This window comes from Phyllostomus hastatus, unplaced genomic scaffold (assembly GCF_019186645.2).
Source record: "Phyllostomus hastatus isolate PE091 unplaced genomic scaffold, TTU_PhHast_1.1 phas_scaffold_216, whole genome shotgun sequence".
Taxonomy (NCBI): domain Eukaryota; kingdom Metazoa; phylum Chordata; class Mammalia; order Chiroptera; family Phyllostomidae; genus Phyllostomus; species Phyllostomus hastatus.
Window position 1 is genome coordinate 7,144,670 of NW_025334018.1, and position 22,833 is coordinate 7,167,502.

The window sequence follows — 22,833 nt, forward strand, 5'->3', positions numbered from 1 at the left end:
AAAAACCTTACACTCAGCCTTTATATCACCTTACAGTCACTGCTTTGAACACAGTAGGCACCAAGAAAGTAGGATCTATCTGATTCTCATAGAACTCCAATTTCCAGGACCTAAGCTTGTGTGAAGGAAAAGGGAGGAGGTGTCATGGCTATTGGTGGCCACTAGAGGCTCCCAGGGCTGGGCAGGGTATGGGGGCTGTGTATATGTGATCTCCCACTACCCCCCACCTGGCCAGAGCTAAAATAATAAAATGCTGAGCTCACTGTTCCCCCACCCTTTCCCCCCGGCACCGGACACTGGGCTCCTCCTGCCGCGGGGACAGTGCTCCAGTAGAACAGACAGACTGACTGACAGAAGGGGAGGTGAGGAGGGAAGTAGCCATCAGGACTGGTAGGTGGGGAAGGCAGGGGGCTCATGGATCAGAGCCTGGTGGGAGATGGCTCTGGGAAGTGGCTCCTACTGGGAATAATACAAAGTCTGTCTCTGTCTCTGTCACTCAATGTAAGTTTCTGCCACTGTCCGTCATATCCTGTAACTGTGTAGTTTATATCGTCAATGTAAATATCGCACACTTTCTGCCTCTTTCATATTCAGCATGGTGTGTATGTGTAGCTTGTATGTATTTTTTATATTGTAAAAGATTATGCAAATTCAATCCACTGTTTTTAAAGAAACTTTATCCCATTTAGAAGGCATTTTTCACCCATTGGTCTGGTGTCACCTTCCTGTCCAAAGCCAGGGACAAATTATGGGGACTCAGCCCTTCCTCCTGAGGCCATACTACCCTTCCCCCAGCCTGGAAGTGCCTGCTCCTCCAGCTTCTCAGCGCCCTGGTTTCCCTTAGGATTTTAGAATTTTAGCAAATGTAGAAAGTGAAATCTTGATCCCCCACAATAAAAGAAGAAATGAGTGTGGAGTAAGAGAACTTTTTTTCTCCACAACCCCAATCCTTGCTTTCTTAAACCAGTTTGGGGAAAAGACTGGATTATGAGGCAACGAGGAGGAATACCCCTGAAGCTCTCTGCCCACCTCCCCCTTTTCTTTCAATAGGAACTGGGCCTGGGGCCAGCTGTGTTGGCAGGGCTCCCGGCAGCTGTGCTAGGTCAAGAGGCCCGACCGGCAGAGTTGTATAGGGGAGGGGTGCTGCCAGGATTTCTCTGTCATACAGTGGGCACACAGATCCAGCCTGGATGCCTGTGATCCTCATCCAGACTGGCTGGAAGCTGGGGAAGCAGGAAGAAGGAGGCTCTGGTTCTAACTAAGCAACCTAACTTTCCCCCCATCTTCCCATGCCCATCTAGATTTCTAACATTAAGGCGTCCAGTTCATTGTTCTGCTCCCTGGCTGGTCTGTTTGTGTCCCTACTGTGTTTGTCCCTATAGGTCTTTCCATTGTCCAACCACTTTCCCATGTTCCCCAGGCTCTGTGAGTGCCACACTGTGGGGAGGGGGTGGGGGCCATCATGTCATCGTATCTGAAGGAACTGGAGAAATACAGAGACATAGATGAAGATGAGATCCTAAGGACCTTGAGCCCTGAGGAGCTAGAGCAGCTGGACTGCGAGCTACAAGAGATGGACCCCGAGGTAGGGGCTCCAGAACAGGGAACCAGGGGCAGTCCCCAGGCATTTGGGGAAGGGTGCAGGGCCCTGGGTGGCTGAGACCAGGGCTACCTACAGGGCCTTGAGTCCCAAGAGGGCCCAGGAACAGGTGTCTGGAGATGTTTTAGGGAGCCCTGGAGGTGCCTCACATCAGAGGGGAGGTCTGACTGGCTCCCCAAAACTCATCCCCAAGAACATGCTCCTGCCAGCTGGACTAAGACAACGTGACCAGACAAAGAAGAGCCCAACGGGGCCGCTGGACCGAGAGGCCCTCTTGCAGTACCTGGAGCAGCAGGCACTAGAGGTCAAAGAGCGAGATGACTTGGTGCCCTTCACAGGCGAGAAGAAAGGTATGGAGACCCTACCGTCCATACCTCCCACGACACAAATGGCTCCCTCTCATATGTCCCCCCTCCAGCTTCCCTGCCAGCTCCTAGCTACTCAGGAACTCCACTGTCCTGGTACCTGCATGCAAGCTTGCACTCTTCAGCTCTTTTATAAAAGATCAGGGGACTCAGGAACCCTGAGCTTGTAGAGGATTCAGGCTTTCTATTGTCCCCTAGTGACCCAGCATTCCAAAACCTCCCAGAGAAGAAAAGGAAGCTGGAGGCCAGGCTTAGGAGAAATGGCCTCTACCTGAATCACCCTTCCTCTCCCCATCAGGGAAACCCTATATTCAGCCCAAAAGGGAAATTCCAGCAGAGGAGCAGATCACTCTGGAGCCTGAGCTGGAGCAGGCACTGGCCAATGCCACCGATGCTGAAATGTGTGATATTGCAGGTAGGCAGCTGGGGAAGTTGGGGAGGGTGGGAAGATCAAGGGCAGGGGCTCCTATTCATGGTATGGGATTAGTGAGGAAGGCCCTGAACCAGGACATGAATGTTCAAGAAAGCCTCAGGTAGTGGTTTTTAATTTTTCTTATATATGTTAGTCATCCATTTGTGTGTGTGTATGTGTGTGTGTGTGTGTGTGTTTAATTAAATAAGTTAACATCTCAAGGGCATTTTTACAGGGATTATAAAGCAAATAAAAGTGGAACTATTCTAGCTGAAAGCAGGAGGAAGTCTGACAGACTTCCTCACCCTCTAGTGGCTCCCTAGGGACCTTCCCTTAGCCCTCTCTCAATATTTTAAAAACCACTGCCTTAAGCAGTTTACAGAGAAGACCCCTGGGGCCAAGGGAGGAGGAAACTCTTTGGAAGAGTGGAAGAAGTCAAGCTTAAAAAATGCAACAGAGTCAGAATGAGGTGGGAGGGGTGGCTTGGAACAAATTCCTTTTCATTCCCTGTCCCCTCTCTGCTTCCTCTTTCCAGCAATTCTGGGCATGTACACACTGATGAGCAACAAGCAATACTATGATGCCCTCTGCAGTGGAGAAATCTGCAACACTGAAGGCATTAGCAGTGAGTGTGTTTGAGAGCATGGCCCCAGGGCTCTTGGCAGGCAGTCCCAGAGTCTGAGGAAAGGTAGCAAAAGATGAAACAGGTGAATTGGGGAGGGGGGATGTGCATACGTGGTAAGAGAACCAACAGGGAGAAGGTTAGGGGGGGATGTGCGGTTTCCTTCCTACCCTCACCCACAGGTGTGGTGCAGCCTGACAAGTATAAGCCAGTGCCAGACGAGCCCCCAAATCCCACAAACATCGAGGAGATACTAAAGCGTGTGCAAAGCAATGACAAGGACCTGGAGGAGGTGAACCTCAATAATATACAGGTATTTGACCCCCATCCTCCAAATAATACTTGGATAACTGCTGACATGTGAGTTCCTTGGCCACCATCTCCTGTTCTGCTCTAACAGGACATCCCAATACCCAAGCTAACTGAACTGTGTGAGGCCATGAAGACAAATACCCATGTCCGGAGCCTCAGTCTGGTGGCCACGAAGAGTGGTGACCCAATCGCCAATGTAAGGCTGGTTGACATCCCTAGCCCTCTCCCCATAAGCGGACATGCTCCCCTGGCAGGGTTGTCATAAAGGGCTGTGCTGGGGCTGCTATTCCCCTCATGCTCTCCTAGGGTAGCCCTGATGGAGACTCCTACCCTGAGTCCTAAGACTCACAGCTCTGAAACCGTTAGATCATCTTCCCAAAGAGCCACAACCTCTCTGCCCCACCTCAATTTAACTGCACATTTAATCTCCCTGCTTCCCCTACTACCCACCCTCACTTCTGTCTCCTTCTAGCCCCACCTACAGCTCCTCAAGGACTCATCTCAGAGAGCCGTGTTTCCCTCTTGCTCCTGTTTGCTCTCCTCAGTCATCTGTGAAACTAGCCCCTAAACCTAACCCAAGTCCCTACTACCCAGGTGGTGGCTGACATGTTGCGTGAGAATCGTAGCCTCCAGAGCCTGAACATTGAATCCAACTTCATTAGCAGCGCAGGGCTCATGGCTGTGCTGAAGGCAGTTCGGGAAAATGCCACACTCACTGAGCTCCGTGTAGACAACCAGGTCAGCATTCCCTTCCCTTGGGCTTTGCATTCAGCTAATGCCTCCTGAGTCTCCTCCCTGAGGCAGCCACTGGGTCAGGATCTCACCTGATCTTATTGATTTCCCTTCATTGTCTCTATGAAGGCAGCCAAATCAGCACCTCTCATCACCCACTCTAGAGAAACAAGCCTCCTTGACCTCCCAAAGGGTGGGTGGTCTGGAGCAGTGAACAACCCAGAGAGTGGCTGACAGCTTTCATCTCTCCCTCCCCCAGCGCCAGTGGCCTGGTGATGCAGTGGAGATGGAGATGGCCACTGTGCTCGAACAGTGTCCCTCCATCGTCCGCTTCGGCTACCATTTTACACAGCAGGGGCCACGAGCTCGGGCAGCCCAGGCCATGACCCGGAACAATGAACTACGTGAGTAACTGCAGACGTGGTGTTGGGAGGGAGGGTCAAGTTGGTACAGAAGCTGATGGATAGTCCTAAAGGGGACTTACTAACAGCTGGGGGTGCCACCCAAGCGATACTCACATGAGAAATTCAAATACCGTAAGTGGTCCAAAAGCAGAGAGAAAAGTCCCCTGCCCCAAATCTATACCTGCAGAAAAGTGGAAAGGAAGCTAGACATATGTTTGGAAGCATAGTATTTTTGTTGTGTCATTTCTTCTTTTATTAATGTGGCATGAGCATGCTTGGTGGCCTAAGACATTACCTCTTTACAAGTCTAGCCAAGGAACTGGGAAGGAGAAGACCATCTTTGCAGAAAGCAAGAAATGGGACAAATCTTGTATTTACTTTTCCTCCTTTACAGGTCGCCAGCAAAAAAAGAGATGACACTACTTATGCCTTCACCATCAATAGCTGGGAGCCCTGAATCCTCATCTATCCCCCTTTCCTGTAAATAAAGGTCCTTCTGTCCACCCTGCCTGCCTCCTTCCTTGGGCTTTGGGGTGGAAATCTTGGCGCTAACACCCAAGGGTTACTGCCAGTTCATCAGGGGATTATTTATACTCTGGGGATCAACAGGCAGGGAGGTTCAAGTTACTAGGAAGAGGTGGGGGAGCTCCCTCCCTTGGTGTTCCCCATAACTCTGCCAGTGCCTTTAGCCTCTTCTACTTTCACAGGATATGTAGCCTCAGCCGTTTCCAGATGTGGTCAGGCCCGCCCCCACCCCAGTTTCTACCCACAACCCTCATGTGATTTGAAGGAGGAAAGGACTTTCAGTAGAGGTAGGAAAGAAGGCAGACATCATGAAGGGCAAAGACCTCCTTCTGACAGACTTATTAATAGGGCACCGGGCTGCATGCAGCTGACGCTTGGCATGACTTTGATAGAAGGTGGGGGAGGGGTTGGAAGTATGGAGAGCTGTGTATGTACATTGCAGGGAAGGACTGGCCAGGCCGAGAAGGAACACATCCAAAATCCTAAAGTGGGACAAGGAACCAGACTTGAGGAAAGTTAGGCTCCCAGCGCCCACTGTAGTTTATTTCTGAATTAAATGGGGAAACAGGGTATCAGTCCAAGGGGAGATCAGGAGGTTCCTCCTCATCAGAGTCAAACTCAACATTCTCATCTTTCACCCATCGACCTCGTCCATCTGGAATCCATCCAGAACTGGAAACATAAGAGAAAATAGAATTGGTCAGGGAAGGGAGTTTTTGAGAAATTCGAGTGGGACAAGAAAAACCAAAAAGGTTTTAAAAGGGAGGGGTCATAGAAAAAAGGGAAAAGTGGTTCTGCATACTCACCTTCGAAGGGTGAGGTAGTGATCTAGGGCTCGTCTTCTCGTGGGGCTCATAGGTGCAGGGGGTGAGACAGTTGCTAACTCCTTGGCCTGTGAGCCAGCCCCAGGCTCAGGGTCCCTACTGATCTTTCCACTTTGGAGTCCAACCTCTGGGGGTGGCAAAGGGGAAGGAGAGACAGAGGGACGAGGTCCTTCTGGTCTGGGTAGAGAAGAATCACAATCCGTCAAAGCAATACAGCAAAGGGCCATCTCTCCTGTGATTCCCAACCCCTTAAAGCAGTATTTCCTGAAGAGTGTTCTTCAAGATATTAATGTGTACTACATAAAAAGGCTTTCGGAATTTAGATAATGTGTACTACGTAATAAGGCTTTCAAATGAATTTAGGAAAGGCTAGGTTAAAAATTCTAAAGATTTTTATCTTAAGACTTTGTAGAGCCCTTAAAATATACTAATGTTACTATTCTTCAAAAGCATCCTATTTTAGCCCTGCTGGTGTGGCTCAGTTTGTTGGAGCATCATCCCATACACTAAAAGGTTAGAGGTTCAATGTCCAGTCAGGGCACATACCTAGGTTTCCAGTTTGAGGCCTTGTCGGGGTGCTTACGGGAGGCAAGTGATCAATATTTCTCTCTCACATTGATGTTTCTCTTTCTCCCTTCCTCTCTCTCTAAAAAATCAATAAACATATACTTTTTAGAAAGTATCCTACTTTGCTCCCGGCTGGGTGGTCATCCCATACACCAAAACACTGTGGGTTCAATTCCTAGTCAGGGCACATGTTTCAGTTGCTGGTTCAATCCCCAGTTGGGGTACATATGGAAGGCAACTACTGAATGGTCCTTTCACATTGATGTTTCCCTCTCTCTCTCCTGTTCTCGCTCTCTAAAATAAATAAATAAATAAATGAACAAACAAACAAACAGACATATCTTCGGGTGAGGATTTAAAAAAAGCATCCTGCCCTGGCTGGTGTGGCTCAGTGGATTAAGCATCGGCCTACAAACCAAAAGGTTGCTGGTTTGATTCCCGGTCAGGGCACATGCCTGGATTGCAGGCTGGGTCCCCAGTTAGGGGTATGTGAGAGGTAACCAACTGATGTTTCTCTCACAGTGATGTTTCTCTCCCTCTTTTTCTCCCTCTCTTCCCCTCTCTCTGAAAATAAATATATAAAATATTTTTATTTTTTGTTTCAGTATAGAAGTCTTTTAAATATATAAAATATTTTTAAAAAACCATCCTACTTTGTCATCCTACTAAGTGCCATTTCCCAAACTTTCTTTAAATTACAAAATTCTCATTTTCCTGAAATACCAATTAACATCTCCAGAACACTAGTATTCCTGGGAATACAATTTGGAAAACAGTGCCTTAAGAACCATCTACCTACTTTCTTCCCCCGCATCCCTAATTTTCCTACCTCACAGACCTGTACTTCCGGCGACAGCAACTGTTATAGTGAGGAGCTCTGTGCAGAGCATTCTGGGTGATAAGTCGAGTCTGGGTTAACAGAGGAGCCTGGAATGGAGACAGAAGACAAAGTCTGTGCTTCTTTCTAGAAGCCCAAGCCCTTCCGGCCTAAGGTATGCAGCACGATCCTGCCTGGAACACACATTTCCATCGCTGATTACCTCTGCTTTGGTCTCTTCCCTCTCCGATTCATTCTGCTGTCTTGGATTCTGCTCCATTCCCTTTCCTGGCTGCTTCTTGCCATAGAAAAGCTGCAGGCCTGAGGAGAAAGGCAAGAGAATTATAAGCAGAGACGGTGAGTGCTCTGCATACATTTTAAGAGTTTATTCTCTACCACCTTTTCTTCCTGCAAACTTACTAGACAGATGTTTCTTGCCTGCACGGTGGGCAGTCAGCATGGCCAGAGTGTCCAGTACAGGTCGGTGGGGACAGATGGCACAAGCAAAGCTAGAGAGAAGATAAATAGTCCCTGGGGAGTGGGGTCTCTGCCGTAGGTCCTACCCTGTCCTAGAAGTCCTTTCCAAAGCCCAACTCCCAACTATCGCAATCTCCACCACCCACATCCCTGTCCCTCACTCCCCACCAAAAAATGATAGATACTCCCGCTCTCCACCTTAACAAGTTTATTGTTAAGCCTCTAATGTCAGAACCCACAGGCTTGATTTACTCTTTGCCCTCACCGTCCATCCCGTAGCATCAGCGCCTCATCCTCTGGGATATAACTGGCCAGCAAGTCCCCGACTCTTCGCTTCTGCAGAGGGAAAGGGAATAAGTCCGGAAAGATCAGCAAGAAAGGAGGAAGGGGTTGAAGGGAGATAACAGAGACCAGGACTCACATCCAAGCACTAGTCTCCTCTTTTCTCCCGCCCCCCCCCCCCGATTTGTTGCTAGAGCAACAAAACAACTCCTTCACGGCCTTCAGACGGCAGCGGAAGCTGCTCTAGATGCTCTCCTCTCGCGCTTACTTTGAGCACATTGAGTTGACTCCAATCATCCCCCTCTCTCTTGAAAGACATTAACGGTGGTTAGTCCCAGAAATAATGAATTATATGGCACAGCCTTCGCCACTCCTTTCAGGCCACCGTAGCAAGAGTGGGGCGTCTCCTTCCCTTCTGGTATCCTTCCGGTTGGCCTCCTTACTTCCGGGGACACGCTTCCTCGCCTGCACTGCGCGATCCTGAAACCCCGCCTCCAGCCCACCGAGGGGGACTGCATTTCCTATGGTGCCCTGCGACCCCTCAGACGCAAAGCCTTTTGGGAAATGAAGTCTTTTATCAAAGAGCTTGCCGGCCGGCTGGATCCAGACCCTTGCATCTTGTCATATTCGAGGCATTTGGAGGGATAGATGTGGAACCCGAATTTGAGGATGTGATTCATTCGCTGCGGAGTGGGTCTCTGAGGATCTCTAAGTGGAAACTGTACTCCAAACTCTCCCAAACATCACGCGCTTCGTCCACGGAGAAAGCCCACCTGGGTGGGCCTGATTTCTTCCCTTCCCGAGAGGACCATCTCCAGGACAGGGTGGAACCAGGGTGTAGGGCAGGCCGGAGGCCGGGCTGCCGGACCTGGGAGCAAATTGAGCCGAATGTTGAGAAGTGTTTAGGGTTCAAAGGTCAGAGGTCAGTGTCGCGAGTTGTAGAGGGTCGAAAGACGGAGGGGTACTAGAGAGACTCAGGTAGAGACTGAATACTCAAAGTACAGATTTATGGGAAAGGGGTTTGGAGGGAGGAGAAACGAAGGTGGAGGATGAGTGCGTAGTGCCGGGTAAGACTTGGAAAATAATACAGAAAGTAAGAGGAATCCCCTGGTTATCCGCCCCCCACGTCCCCGGGCCTACCACCGATAGGTCACTTGGCTCCGTGTCCCGTAGTTGCAACCCCAGCTGCCGGCGGGGTTAGGAGATGGCTTCTCCTTCTAGACAGGATCCCCTCGGGGGATCAGGACTGCTTCAAGGGGGCCGGGCTCGTTCTTATGGAAGTCTGGTGCAGTCGGCTTGCTCCCCAGTGAGGGAAAGACGCCTGGAGCATCCGTTGGCGCCCGGAGACACCCTGGCTGGACTAGCACTCAAATACGGGGTGACGGTGAGTCTTCCAGGATTGGGATGTGGACATCCAGTTAAAAGAGGTTTATTCCTCAGGAGAATGTAATGGCCCTTCTAGGCCATTTCCTCTGAAATTTTCCTGATTGTGTTGCGTTATCTGATCCATCTTTACCTTTTTGTTTGTTTTCCCATTTGCACTGTCCGGTTGGGACAAATCCTATCCCACTACCTCAGTGAAGAGGAGCAGCTCTCTTTTATTATGCCAGTCGCTATGTTAGGGGCTCTACATACATTAGGCCACTCAATCCTCACATCCTTGTGAGAATACAATTGTCCCCTTTTTACAGATGAAGAAACTGAGACTTAGATTGGCTTACCAGTTTGACCAAAGTCAAATAACTAGTGAGCATTAGAGTGGAAAGTCAAACAAGGCTGTCAGACTCCAAAGTCTGTACTATTAGCCACATAGAAATTTTTTAATTGAGAATGATTAAACATTTACAGCAAATCATGAAGAGCTGGTCTTTAGTTCTAAGTTCCTAAAGCTCCCATCTCTCCTTGTTCTTTTTTTCTCCTCAATCATCTGCCTTCTTCTTTCCAAGGCTCTCTGTACACCAAACACTTCAGGTCAATATAAGGATATATGGGATAAGGGTAAACATATATTGCACTCAAGTTGATGAGGGTTTTTCTTTTTTCCATACCCTGTTGAATTTAGCCAACATTTTAATGTTTGGTAGGTTTAAAGCACTCTGATGGCCATCTTAGGAGATAGAAACATAAATAAAATATATAGTTGCTGCTCATATAATTTACAGTCTAGTGAGAAATAAACAGGGACACACATAATGGTTGTAGGTGACAGAATGTGGTGAGTTTGTGGAGGTATTAACAAAGGATCGGAAACCAGAAAAGATTAATTTTATTGGAGGGGAGCAGGGATGGACGTCAGTGCAGATTTCAAGGGAGCTGTAAGGAGGGGCCTTGACTCTCTTCAAACCTGTGTAGTCCAGTTGTTTACACCTTTTAACATCTTTGTGTTTCCAATAGCCTATACTCTCCTTAAGGGACAGAACTATTTTCTTTCAACTTTATATCTCCAGAGTCTGGCAGAGTCCCCAGCACATACAAGCTTAATGGATTTTTTTTTTTTAATACATGAAGATTTCCACATACAGAGGCTGGGAGTTCAGGAAAGCATGGTCTAAACAGAGGAAGTCAGTATGAAAGTACTGAGCAGCCCTTCTATCCCAGCATGGGCTCAGAAACTGTGCAGAGAGGGGACCTGTGCTGCCAGTCAATCAATTATTTATTCATTGAGGTTTTCTTACAGCCCTGTACCTTTCTGAGTACAGAAAAGCCCTTTAGTCTAGTGGAGAAGTCTAGGTTCTGGCCTCATTCTGCTGCTTCCTAGCTGCATGACTGCATAAGTCACTTCCCCTGTCTGGGCCTCAGTTTCCTCACTATTTGTAAAATGAGGGAGATGTAATGAATAATGATAATTAACTAAATTGTTACCTTTGCAGCATATAAAAAACACTTAGTATGTGCCATGCTCTATATATTATCTTGTATGATCTAATTAAGACTTTACTAGGTAGGTAGGTGTAACTACTCCCATTCAAAGATAGGAAGCAGACTTAGGGAGACAACTTGCCATAGACTACACAACTAGTCTAATTAATTGAGCTAGGATTCAGACCAGGTCATCTCATGCTGAAATCCTCACTTTGTTCTGCTCTGTTAAACTAACTAGATTCTAAAGGCCTTTCTAGCTTGTAAAGATGGCCTAGATTCCTCTGAACTTCAGCCTTGGTTGCATCCTTTCTAAGAGTGGAATTATGTCTCCTTATATGGTACTTCTAGGAACCAACAAAGGCCACAGAAAATTTACAGGTTAGTTCATAACATCTTGGAGCTAGAAGGGACCTAGGATATTATCTAGGCAAAATAATAGCATAAAGCATTTGGCAAACTAAAAGTACAAAACTGCCAAACTGCAAGCCAATTTTAACTTTTTTATTGTTCAGGTTAATCTGATTTCCTTTTTAAACACATCATAGCATAAGATTTTATTAGTCAAGTTTATTATTATAATAGTCTTGCCCCAGGGTGGAAATAGCTTTGATATTTGACAAATACAAGAAATATGATTTTCTAAACTGATACTGCATGGGATGAATTTTTGGTAGAACTGGCTGCCTGGCCTCTGATAATAAAGTACTGATATACTGTATCTGTGGTTTCTATATTTTATTATCTAGTTTGTTTATTCATAAAGCATTAGTGAGCCTGTGTTGTGTGCCAAGTTTGTGCGATGCTGAGGAGTGCCTTAGGGATTCAGAGGCAGCAGGTCATCATCCCTGCCCTTAAAGGACTCACATGTTTGAGCAAATGTGCAAAGAGGTAAATAACAATATAATAAGTTAGGTACTATTACAACGATATTTACAGTATGGGAGCCTTGAAGAAGGTAATACAAGGGAGAGAGTTGATAAGTAGAAGTTGTTCAGGCGGAGAAGGGGATAGTAGAGAAGCATTTTTAGGCAGATAAAGACACTAGAGTGTGAAAGATCATGAAATGTTCAAAGAAAAATGAGAAATCAGGATGGCAAATGTCCAGGGGGGCAGGAGAAGGGAGACGAGGCTAGATACTATGGGGGCGAGATCGAGGATGCCCTCGAATGCCAATGTGGATTTTATCTGAGCCAATGAGGAGCCATAGGAGGTATACAAGTAGGGGAATGAATTGATCAGATTAATTTTTTAAAAAAGATAGATGTCAGCAGGGTGAAGGATGAGTAGAAATGGAGAAAGACCAATTAAACTTTCAGTACCAAATGAGAAATATTAAGAATTATTCTAAATTGATGGCAGTGAAGATGAAAACAGATATGAGAGACATTTTTGTGGGACTTTTCTTGACCACTTGTGTATGGATGGTGAAAGCAAAGTATGAGTTAAGGGTGACATTGATATTTCTACCTTAGGAGGCAGGTAGATAGCTGGTGATGCCAGTGACCATGTTCAGTGATGAATAAGTGGGTACTAAATAAACATTTGGCCAATGAAATAATTAATATTGTAGTGTGGACAGCATTTCCGGAAGGAGTAAAGAGGCCCTAGCTCTGTCATTAACTTGCTAGATAATCTTAGGCAAGTAACTTAACCTCTCTGAGCCTCAGTTCCTTCATCTTTAATAGAGGTTCTCAGAGTGAGGTCCAGGGCCCTCTACTCTGGAACTCTTGAGGAATCCACAAGGTCAAAACTAGTTTCATGATGATAATGAGAGTTTATTTGCGTTTTTCATTCTCCTCATGAGTGTGCTGTGTTTTCAAGAGGCTATATGACGTGTGATACTGTGCGAGATTGAGTGTAGAGACAGACACGAGAATCCTTTTGTCTTCTATTAAGTCAGACATTTTGCAAAAGTGTAAAACAATGCCTCTCTTCTTGCTACATTTTTTGTAGGTTTAGAAAATACTTACTTTTTATTAAAATATTTATGTTAAATTGTAATGGGTTCATTATTTAATACCTTAAATATTGATAGCTATAATCCACATAAAGAAAAGCTTTTTTCCTCACTGATTTTTTAAAATGTAAAAGGGTCCTAGAGCCCTGGCTGGCATAGCTCAGTGGATTGAGCGCGGGCTGCGAATCAAAGTGTTGCAGGTTCGATTCCCAGCCAGGGCACATGCCAGGGTTGCAGGCCACGGCCCCCAGCAACCGCACATTGATGTGTGTGTGTGTGTGTCTCTCTCTCTCTCTCTCTCCCCACTCCCTTCCCTCTCTAGAAATAAATAAATAAAATCTTTAAAAAAAAATGTAAAAGGGTCCTAAATACAAAAGGCATGAAAACCACTGATCAATAAAATAGGAATAATATCAGCTCTTTGTACTTTACCTTGGTTGTTATAGGGTCAGGTAAGACTCTACAATCATTTTTAAAGGCATTAGATGCTATACAAATATTAGATTTATCATTGTCAATGTCATTAATTGTGGTGACTTTTTTTTTAAAGATGGAACAGATTAAGCGTGCAAACCGCCTTTATACTAATGACTCCATCTTCCTGAAGAAAACCCTCTACATCCCCATCCTGACAGAGCCCAGAGACCTATTCAATGGTTTGGATTCTGAGGAAGAGAAAGATAGAGAAGATGAGATACAGCCAAGTGAGGATGAAGTTGGGCCACCCTCAGTGGGGAGGAAGAAACGAGAGCCAGGTCCAGGACGTGCCAATGGTGAAGTCCTTCCCACACCTGGCCAGGAACCTCCTGCCCCCATCCATGACCTCTCTGCCTCTGATTTCCTTAAGAAGCTTGATTCACAGATCAGCCTGTCAAAGAAGGCTGCTGCCCAGAAGCTGAAAAAAGGGGAAAGTGGGTGAGTCTTTTTTTTTTTTAAGATTTATTTTATTTTTAGAGAGGGAAGGGAGGGAGAAAGAGAGAGAGAAACATCAACGTGTGGTTGCTGGGGGCCGTGGCCTGCAACCCAGGCATGTGCCCTGGCTGGGAATCGAACCTGCGATACTTTGGTTCGCAGCCCGAGCTCAATCCACTGAACTACGCCAGCCAGGGCGGAAAGTGGGTGAGTCTTAATGCTTCTTTTAAAACACCTTCATAGTTTCTCCATTATTCTAGCCTTACCTGATCAGACACACAAGTAAGTAAGCACAGTGTCAGCAGAAGCGGCGTGAATCCTTTCCTCCAACGGGCCCCAGGACAGTGAGTCGAGCCATGGCTGCTGGAGTGGGTAGGGGCAGTGGGGATGGTTCTGCGTTCTCACTGGAATAAAATAGTCGACTGTGCCTACTGCTCTGATGAAGGAGCCTAGCATCTCTCCGGAGGGTACTGAAACTCCCTCTTAGACCAACCAGCTCGGATATACGAGGAAAGGAGGCCAGGGTCCCACGTGCTTCTTCACTAGGCCCATTCGCAGGTCACTCTTTGTCCCCCTTCCTCACTTGCAGGATTCCTGGGGAGGAAACAGGTCTTCACCGGAGCTCCCCTGGGATGCAGCAACGAGCACTCCTAGGCCCCGTGCCGCTGACCCGGACTTCTCGAACCCAGACACTTCGGGACCAGGAGGATGAAATCTTCAAACTCTGATGTCCCCAGAACTGATTGAGAGCAGCAAGATGATGAAGGAGCAACTTGAGGGGGAGAGGAGCCTGAGGTGAGGCTCAAGGACATGGCTTCCCAGCCCACCTCCCTCACTCCTGCTCAGCCTCGTTGTTTATCAAGTGGTCCTTGGCCTGAAGCAGTTTCTATTGACAGGAGTAGGGTTGGGGAATAGACCCCTTCCCTGTTCCTGGGCTGAATCTAGAGTTGTCCTTTAGATTCAAAAGGCTCTTTTTACGTCCCTGCTGCCTTTCCCATGCCTTTCACCATTCCTTTGCCTTAGAGCAGGGAGGCAGGGACAACCCCCAGCCCCCAACTCCCTCCCCATCTCCAACTATGCTGCCTAATTTATTTGGTGCTATATGGAAGTAATATTTATTTGCTGTATTTTATTCTTTCCCACCCCTAGCTGAAAAGTGGGAGTTTTGTAGCCCTGGTGTGAGGGAAACCGAGGAACAGTGAGCTGGTGACTGCCGGCTGCCCACCTTCTTAGCCAAGCATGTTCCTGAGGGTGAGGCAGTCGGTAATCCAGCCGCTGCAGAAATGGTAGACTATGCCAGGCCTTTTCTTCCATCTCAAAGTGAAGAATTTGAGCTCAGTCTTGACTCGCTAGTTCACTATAATTTTTTCACCTCTGTCCCCTTGAGGACAAAGTGGCTCCGAGTTTTACTCTGAGAAAAAAAAAACGGTGACGTAGATCCCAGAACTCCCCAGTTCACCCTTCTACCCTGCTCCTCTGTTCAGCCCGTGTGAGGCTAAGCAATGGAAGAATTGCCTTGGAGTGTGACGGGGAGGGCAGCTGTGGGAGTCTTTGTGTTCTACCCCCTCCCCACCAGAGCCTGTCTGGTCTATGCCTTGCTCCTCACTGCGTATTTATTTGCAATTTGTAGCACTGATCTATGGTACTGTGCTTTTGAGCTTCTTAAACAGAAGTAGGCAAGAGAACCCCACTAATACTGGAAATATGCCTGAGTCTCCTGTGTGGAAATGGTGAGTGGTGAGATAAGTGGTGTTTGTATACCTCTGTGACGACCTCTGTGATGATCGTAAGATATAAGAAGCTGGAGAGATTAAACACTGAGCCCTGTGCATGTTTTAGTAGTTTTATTTCCCCTGCCCCCACCCCCTCTTCCTGTTCTCTGGAACAGAGCTCTGGTATCTGTCCTGACTCTGCCTTGAGCTGGAGGTCTAGGACGTCTCAAAGGGCCCCCTCCCCCACCTGTCTTTAGTGTCCCCAGAGGGGTTAAAAGGGCTCTGCCCCCTTCCCCTGGTTCATAGGAGAGGGGCTTCCCTGTTTCGAACATCCCTTACGGGAGGAATAAGCGATCCAAGTTTCACTTCATCTTTCTTCGTTTCCTGCCCTGGGGTTGGGGTAGGAGAGAAGCCTAAACCCTCAGCATTGCTTCTTCTCCACCGGCCATTTAGGGTGAGGTGGTCTCAGAGTCCAAAGCGCTCTTGCGGGTGACTGAAGCCTGAGGAGTGAAAAGTGTTAGTGCAGATGAGCAGAGTTAGAGAGCCCATTATGTGTTGTTTTCTCAGCCAACCCTGTTGCCAAGGTGGACGTGCTGGGGTCAGGGCTCTCAGAGCTTCCCTTCGTCCAGCAGCTTCCTGAGCCCGTCACAGATCTTGCCAAGGTGCTGAGTGAAGTCAGGCCCATAGAGGGCCGTGAGCAGGCCCGGGTCAGAGAAGTGATCGAACACGTGGCGGATGCGGTTGTGCGACTTGGGTGTGAGGTGGTGCTGTACCAGCTCCAGCAGCATGTCCCGGCACTCGGTCAGCAGGCCAGCCAGCACGGCCGCCTCGAAAGTGAAGTCCACTTCTCCAAAGCTGAGTGCTGTCATGGCGCCCTGCTGTAGCTTTTGGCGAAAGCGGGTAGCCAGGGCCAACTCACTGGGGCTAAAGCTTCCATTGCGGTGCAGGACGGCCACTTTGACAGCCACCTTGATGAGGTCCTTGATAACCCGCTGGGCCTGGGGCCGGCTGTGTGTGTACTCTTTAGACACCCGGTAGAGCTCATCTAGCACCTCGCTGCTTGTCTCGTCGATGAAGAGATGAGCCACGGACCGACCTGCCATCTTACTCAGGAGCTTCTTCTCCGCTTGCAGTGCCAGACTCTTTGAGCTGAAGGACTCCATGGCTCCTGGAGAAGAGGGTGGGGGTGGGGATTTGTGGTCAATCATAGAAAAAAGGCCACAGGCTTCCTAGGAAAGAGAAATGGCTTCTCCCTTTTCTGTCTCTACTCTGGTTTCTATCTCATCATCATCTTGGTTTGTCCTGTTTTTCCCCCTGGGCCTCTCAGTCCTCTATGCCTTGTTCCTTTTTTTTTTTTTTTTTCCTTTAGTACTGTAACAAGTTTTGATCTCTAAAGCGACCCAGAGGAGCAGTAATAGCTTTGGCTGGAGGAATGAGGGCACACAGGAGACTAGTCACCACACGTTAAGTTTTAAGGGTAAGTAGGCTGTTCGTGCTGTAGTAGAAAAGATAAGGCTTACCTGGCAAATAATTCTCCCAGCTACCATTTTTGGACACTGACCATGGGCCACACATCTGTAAAGTGTATGTATTGCTATCTCTTTTTATAGCTGAGCAAACTGAGGCTTACGTTAAATCATTTACCCAAGGTCAAACACAACTGTTTTTCTGACTCCAAACACCCATGCCAGTTAGTGTAATGTACTGCCTTTAAGTAAATGAGAAGTAGGGGGGGTCCCAGAAGTCTTGATAAAAATAGTATTTATTGAGAAGCTACTATGTGCCAAATGCTTTATGTGAATTATCAGTCTTCCCAACCCTTTGTAAGGTAGGTATCCCCATTTCACGATGAGAAAACTGAAGCTAAGTAAAATTAAGCAACTTGGCCAAAGTCACTAGCGAATGATAAAAATGGGCTTCAAAACAAGTAATTCAAAGAAACTTCATCCCCTTGAATGCTGTTGCTGCTGTCAACTGAATCGCACCGAGGAAGCTCGAGGAACAAGCACCTCAGTGGGGGATAGGCAGTATAGGAGGTTTAGTCTTCTCCTGGGGCTGAACCCGGGGCCCTCCTGGTGGCCCATCAGCTGCGTATGTCCAGGGTTCTCTCCCCATGGTCTTTGCCTATGGTTTTCTGGCTGTTTTGCTTCTTACTTCCCCCTCCCCTCCTCTGCAGGATGTGGCTGTGACCGCAGTGAGGAGCAGCCTCGCCCTCTCCCCCGAACCAAAATGGGAGCCTGAAGAGTCGGGCGAGATGGGTACCTGGGGTTTTCTTCCCCAGCTGACACTGTGCAGTGGGAACCTAGAACCTTGCTTTGTGCCTGGCTTCGTCTGGGGCTTTCTGAACCAGGTTCCACAACCAGGAAAGGAGATTGCTCCATCTGAGCCTTCCTCCATTTGAGCCTTCCTTCCTCCTTGGCCTTCCTGTTACCCAGCTCTGCGCTGTCCCCGTTGCCATCTCACGCTTGGCCCGCTGTCCTCTCCCTCTCTCCCTGCGTCAGTCTCCCTTTTTCTCTTGTCTGGGTCCTACCCCGTGATCCTCCGGCCATACTTTCCCTCTGGCCCTTACATTTACCTCCATGCCTCCTAAGATTTCCTTGCATCTCTCAGTGCTCTGTCACCCTCCCCCCCCACCACGCCTCAGCCCTGCCTCCACCCCATCCCAAACCGTGTCTGTGTTCCGGAGGCTGCCATGCCCCAGGGAAAGCTGAGTTGGACCTCTCCACTGGGGACCCAAGAATGCTATCAGGTTGGAGTCTCACTGTATGGGAAGATCAGGCTGACAGCCAGGACCCTTCTGCTACCATCACCCCTAAAGCCTACCCCTCTGCCATTGCTGGGCCCTCACCTGCTGCACACTGGGTGCCAGTCTTGCCTTGGATGTTCCGGAAGAGTTGTCAGAATGGAGAAGAAGCTCCTAAGTGAGAGGCCCTTTGGCCTGGCCCCACCCCTCAAGCCCCGCCTACCTACTTTGATCAACCTCCGGTTCTGTGTAGCGTCAGTCAGCAAGGTCTATATGACATAGGTCAAAAGGGATAGCACTATGTAGGAAATAGTCTTTATTCTTTGAGGTGAGGTAGAAGTTTATATATACCCTGTTCTCAAAGTGTTTGTCCACCTGTTTCTTTCCTTGCCGCCCAATTCCTTGAAATCTTGTTTAGGCTAAGTACAGATTGTTGTGGGCTGCGGGTCAGTGGGGAAAGTGCTGAAGATTGAACTGAACTTAGGCTGCAGATGCCAGAGGCAAGCCAGAGACCAATGGCTCTGAGCCTGGAGTTCCCAGGAGAGGGTGGTGCTGTGGGGCAGTGTCCACCAGCATATACTTCCAGTGCCTGCCTGGGTTACGGTGGCACAGACTGTCCTCAACATTGGATAGACGAAGGTGCTGGGGCCTGGGCTGCCAAGCCAGATGTGACCAGCAGGTGTCAGCACAGCATTGAACCACTGGAGGAAACAAGCCTACTTAAAGTATTTTGTAGCTGCCAAAGAGATTAAAAATGAAGGTAAGTGAGAGTTCCTGAACGAGGCAAAATTATTCGCCATCAAGAATCTTACAGCCTGGTCAGGGACATTGGCATAGATAACTACAATGCAAGTCAAATGATGTCATCAGCTTTAATAAAAGTCTAAAGAATTATGGGAGTAAAGAGAAATTTAGATTATTTTCTTTTTTTTTACAGGTACCCTTTTTTTTAAGGTTTTATTTTTTTATTTTCAGAGGGAGAAAGGGTGGGAGGAAGAAATAGAGGGAAACATCAATATGTGGTTGGCTCTCATATGCCCCCCACTGGGGCCCTGGCCTGCAACCCAGATATGTGCCCTGACTGGAAATAAAAGTGGAGAACCTTTGTTTTTCAGGCAGGCACTCAATCCACTCAGCCACACCAGCCAGGGCTGGTTTAGTTTCTTTTTTTAATCTTTTGTGTGTGTGTATGTGGAGCCCCTCGGTTCCGGCACCATCCGCTGTGTGGCTGCCGCCATCTACAGTTAATCCAAAACCATGTGGCACCTTCTCACGGCCCACCAACAAGAGTCCTTTCACCCCTTTTCTTCCAGGCAAAGTCTTTCCTGCTTCCTAAGCCACATGGCAAAAAGTGCCCACCCTAAAGCTGCACAGTCCCAAAAAGCCCTTCTTTCTAATCTTAACCCAAGGACATTTTTTCATTGCTTTAGAGAGAGAGGAAGGGAGAGAGAGAAGTACTGATGTGAGAGAAACATCTATTGGTTGACTTCTCATACACACCCAACCAGGGGATTAAACCCATGACGTGGGCATTTGCTCTGACTGGAAATTGAACATGTGAACTTTCAGCTGTGGGACAGCTCTCCAACCAACTCAGCCTCACTGGCCAGGGCTAGATCATTTTTGTTAGGACTGAAAGGTAGCCTGAGAAGGATGGATTTAACTATTTAATTGGTATGAGGAAGAAGTGCTTCCCAGAAGCAAAAGCTTACATCAGATAAGGATGATCCAGAGCATACTCAGGAAGTGGTGATTTATTCTGTATGTCTGAAGCATAGGTTGTTTGAGAGAGAAGGGAAGAAAGGAAAAGACCAGATTATGGAACGCATTAAAAGACTCGCTCAAGACTTCAGACTTTTCCAATAGGCATTACAGGTTTTTGATCATGAAAGCCAAGTCCTTACTTAGCTCAGTGGTCAAGCAGGGGTATCCAACCTTTTGGTGTCTCTGGGCCACAGTGGAAGAAGAAAAGTTGTCTTGGGCCACACATTAAGTATGTGCACACTAACAAAAACTGATGAGCAAAAAAAGGCTTTAAGTAAATTTACTATTTTGTGCTGGGCCGTGTTCATAGCCATCCCGGGCTGCGTGCAGGTTGGACATCCCTGATAGAGGCTTCAGTAAACTTTTAGCTGAGAAAGGGGCATGCTTCAAAAGAAGTGATCAGCGGTATAGATTCCTTAAGCACAGGGTGAGTACTAACGAGGGATCTTGGTCATTTTACGAGAAAGAAGTTCTAGCAGAATGGGAAGGGTTGGAAAGTTAGCTGGTTGTGAAAAGCGGGAGGAGTAAATTGAAGTGCACAAGTCCAGACAGCCAGCATACCACTGACTCCCAAACCGCTAGTCTTCCTCCTCGGAGACAGTGGTTGGGTCTCGACTTCCTTTTCACTCCAGCCTCTCTGAACCCAGGGTCCAGAGCTGAGGGTCCATGATACCACGCAGAAGGAAGTGTTAACTCCTTCAAGGAGTATGGTGGGAAAGGGATGAAGAGAAATGGAAAGGTAGCTTAGGGGGGTAGAGAGCTGGACTGAGAGGGGCACTATTTTTAGCTGAGAGTTTGAGGACATTTGTAGGCTAAGAGAAACAAGCAAGTGGAGTGGGAAGCTTAGAAAATGCAAAGGAGCGGGAATGCTTATGGAGCACCGCGTGGGGGCAGATGGAAGAGAACAGACTATAGAGTTCAGGGAAGGGAAGTGATAGGACACACCAGGAGCTAGCATTTATCAGTTGCTCTTTGCTAGATGTTATGCAAATATCTCATTTAATCATCTGATACCTCTATGAATTAAATGTTGAGATATCCTTTTTGCTAATGAAAAAGTCCGAGGCTTAAAGAGGTTAAGTAACCTGTCTCCAAATTAGAGAGCTGGTAACTGGCAGACTGAGGACCTTGTGAGATTCAAGCCTATGATTTTTCTAATAATTACTTTACAAGGTTATGAGGTAATAACTTCAACCTCATAATGAATGTGGCAGCATTTTACCCCAGTTGCTCTATCAATTCACTGACCACACCACACTCTGGGGACAAGAGTAGGTGGCGTTACTCAAAAAACAGGAAGAGTGAAAGTCCTTTTTAATTAAAAGAAATGTACTGCTGCCCTGGCTGGCATAGCTCAGTGGATTGAGCATGGGCTGGGAACCAAAGTGTCCCAGGTTCGATTCCCAGCCAGGGTACATGCCTGGGTTGCAGGCCATGACCCCCAGCAACCGCACATTGATGTTTTTTCTCTCTCTCTCTCTCTGTCTCCCTCCCTTCCCTCTCTAAAAATAAAATAAAATCTTAAAAAAAAAAAAAGAAATGTACTGTCTAACTGGAAAATAAGAAGGGGAGTGAGAATACAAGAAGATACAAATACACTAATAACTTCTGAATGCAGAATTCTGCTACCAACTGCTTACCTATTTACCCCTCCAGCTTCATCCCTTGTCTGTCTCTTATACTCTATTCCACCTATATTATAATTCTCAGTTCCTCCACTACTCACTATGGTCAGTTTCTCTCTCTGCCTCTTCTATGACCTCTTCCTGTGCCCTAGACTTCCCCATTCCCTGTCTCCTGCCTGGTACTGCCTTCCCATGCATACCCCTCCCTGCCTGGTTAATTTCTACTCATCCTTCAGGATTCAGCTGGAAAGTCATAACTTCTGGGAAGCCATCATAGCTCCCTAAATTACATTAGATACATCTGTTATGTAGTCCTATAGAACTGCATACCTTTCCTATTATAATAATCACCCTTCACTTTAATCTGTGACTTTATTACCTGCCTCCCCACTAGACTGGAACTTTCATGAGGGCAAGGACTATGCTTTAGTTCCTACACAGTGTCTGGCACTACTGCTCAGATATTTGCTAAAAGAATAAATTGAAAACACATTAAAAAAAAAAACAAAACAGACATAACAGTCACATGGAATAATGTTCATTTACTTCACTCCTGGGGAAGACTTTATTTTCTTTTAATCTATACCCATTTCTAGTAATCATCTCCAAACCCACAGCATATAATTAGCAGCAAATTAAAAGAGTAAAGAAGAGCTTTTAGAAGCAACACTAATAACAATGAACATTAACACAGCAAGAACAGACTAGGAAAGCAGAAAAGCAGACAATTGAAAATTATAGCATCTTTGGCCATGTAAAGGAGGAACAAACAGTATTAAGTACATATTGTGGGGGAGCTTTGTCTGCCAAACCCCCCCGTCTGCCATGGATGAAAATAAGTCTACCAAGATATGATCTGCTTGGGGAGGAAAGGTGGCTGATCTCTGGAAGAAGTACCAAGAGCCTTTTCCTCAACGGCTTTTATTGGGTTCATTTACACAGGAATTCAGGTAAAGCTCATTACTCATTGCCAGGAAGTAAGGATCAAATAACAAGGAACTCTGAGGGCCTATTTTGATCAGGGTCAGATGGCTAAAGAGCTGTAAAAAACTTTAAGGAACAAACTTACTTCTTCCTTGGACACTTATCATTTAATTGAGAGCATTCTAAACAAAGAAGGCTTCACAGGATTTTACATATTCTTTCTTAGGCCTGATCACCCAGGGAACCCATCCTTTCCAGCACAGGGCTGCACCACCCTCTGTCATTGTTTCAGGCTTAGGTGGAGCAAGGGAAGTAAGGCAGCCAATAGATTAGGAGATTTTCTCGCAGACAATGAGGACTCAGGCTATGTCAAAGCCGAGGGGCGAGGGTCCATC

The 22,833-nt window shown here is 47.2% G+C and overlaps 4 protein-coding genes across 8 annotated transcripts; 2 read left to right on the forward strand and 2 right to left on the reverse strand.

Moving 5' to 3' along the window:
* The first annotated feature begins 265 nt into the window (after positions 1–265).
* On the forward strand, positions 266–4,950 carry TMOD4 (tropomodulin 4). Of its 4 annotated transcripts, none has more exons than XM_045861786.1 (10): positions 266–362; positions 1,421–1,585; positions 1,794–1,950; positions 2,264–2,380; positions 2,913–3,002; positions 3,182–3,312; positions 3,400–3,507; positions 3,906–4,049; positions 4,303–4,447; positions 4,842–4,950. In XM_045861786.1, exons 2-10 carry the CDS (start codon positions 1,463–1,465, stop codon positions 4,862–4,864), a joined length of 1,038 nt encoding a protein of 345 aa, XP_045717742.1. In that variant the 5' UTR covers positions 266–362; positions 1,421–1,462; the 3' UTR covers positions 4,865–4,950. The 4 variants fall into 4 exon arrangements, with proteins under 4 accessions (XP_045717742.1, XP_045717744.1, XP_045717741.1 ...); XM_045861785.1 differs by having other exon boundaries at positions 275–390; XM_045861787.1 differs by lacking the exon at positions 266–362 and adding an exon at positions 366–501.
* Positions 4,951–5,452: 502 nt separating this feature from the next.
* Positions 5,453–8,383, reverse strand: LOC123804292 (sodium channel modifier 1). 2 transcript variants are annotated; one of them, XM_045816377.1, is made up of 7 exons: positions 8,208–8,383; positions 7,923–7,993; positions 7,601–7,689; positions 7,404–7,501; positions 7,202–7,290; positions 5,779–5,973; positions 5,453–5,644 (listed from the first exon to the last, which is right to left on the reverse strand). In XM_045816377.1, exons 1-7 carry the CDS (start codon positions 8,256–8,258, stop codon positions 5,545–5,547), a joined length of 693 nt encoding a protein of 230 aa, XP_045672333.1. In that variant the 5' UTR covers positions 8,259–8,383; the 3' UTR covers positions 5,453–5,544. The 2 variants fall into 2 exon arrangements, with proteins under 2 accessions (XP_045672333.1, XP_045672332.1); XM_045816376.1 differs by having other exon boundaries at positions 7,193–7,290.
* Positions 8,384–8,407: 24 nt separating this feature from the next.
* LYSMD1 (LysM domain containing 1) lies at positions 8,408–15,476 on the forward strand. Its single transcript, XM_045816378.1, has 3 exons — positions 8,408–9,323; positions 13,309–13,673; positions 14,260–15,476. Exons 1-3 carry the CDS (start codon positions 9,144–9,146, stop codon positions 14,396–14,398), a joined length of 684 nt encoding a protein of 227 aa, XP_045672334.1. The 5' UTR covers positions 8,408–9,143; the 3' UTR covers positions 14,399–15,476.
* Positions 15,477–15,497: 21 nt separating this feature from the next.
* TNFAIP8L2 (TNF alpha induced protein 8 like 2) lies at positions 15,498–18,342 on the reverse strand. The gene is made up of 2 exons (XM_045816379.1): positions 18,231–18,342; positions 15,498–16,550 (listed from the first exon to the last, which is right to left on the reverse strand). Exon 2 carries the CDS (start codon positions 16,543–16,545, stop codon positions 15,991–15,993), a length of 555 nt encoding a protein of 184 aa, XP_045672335.1. The 5' UTR covers positions 16,546–16,550; positions 18,231–18,342; the 3' UTR covers positions 15,498–15,990.
* Between the last annotated feature and the right edge of the window lie 4,491 nt (positions 18,343–22,833).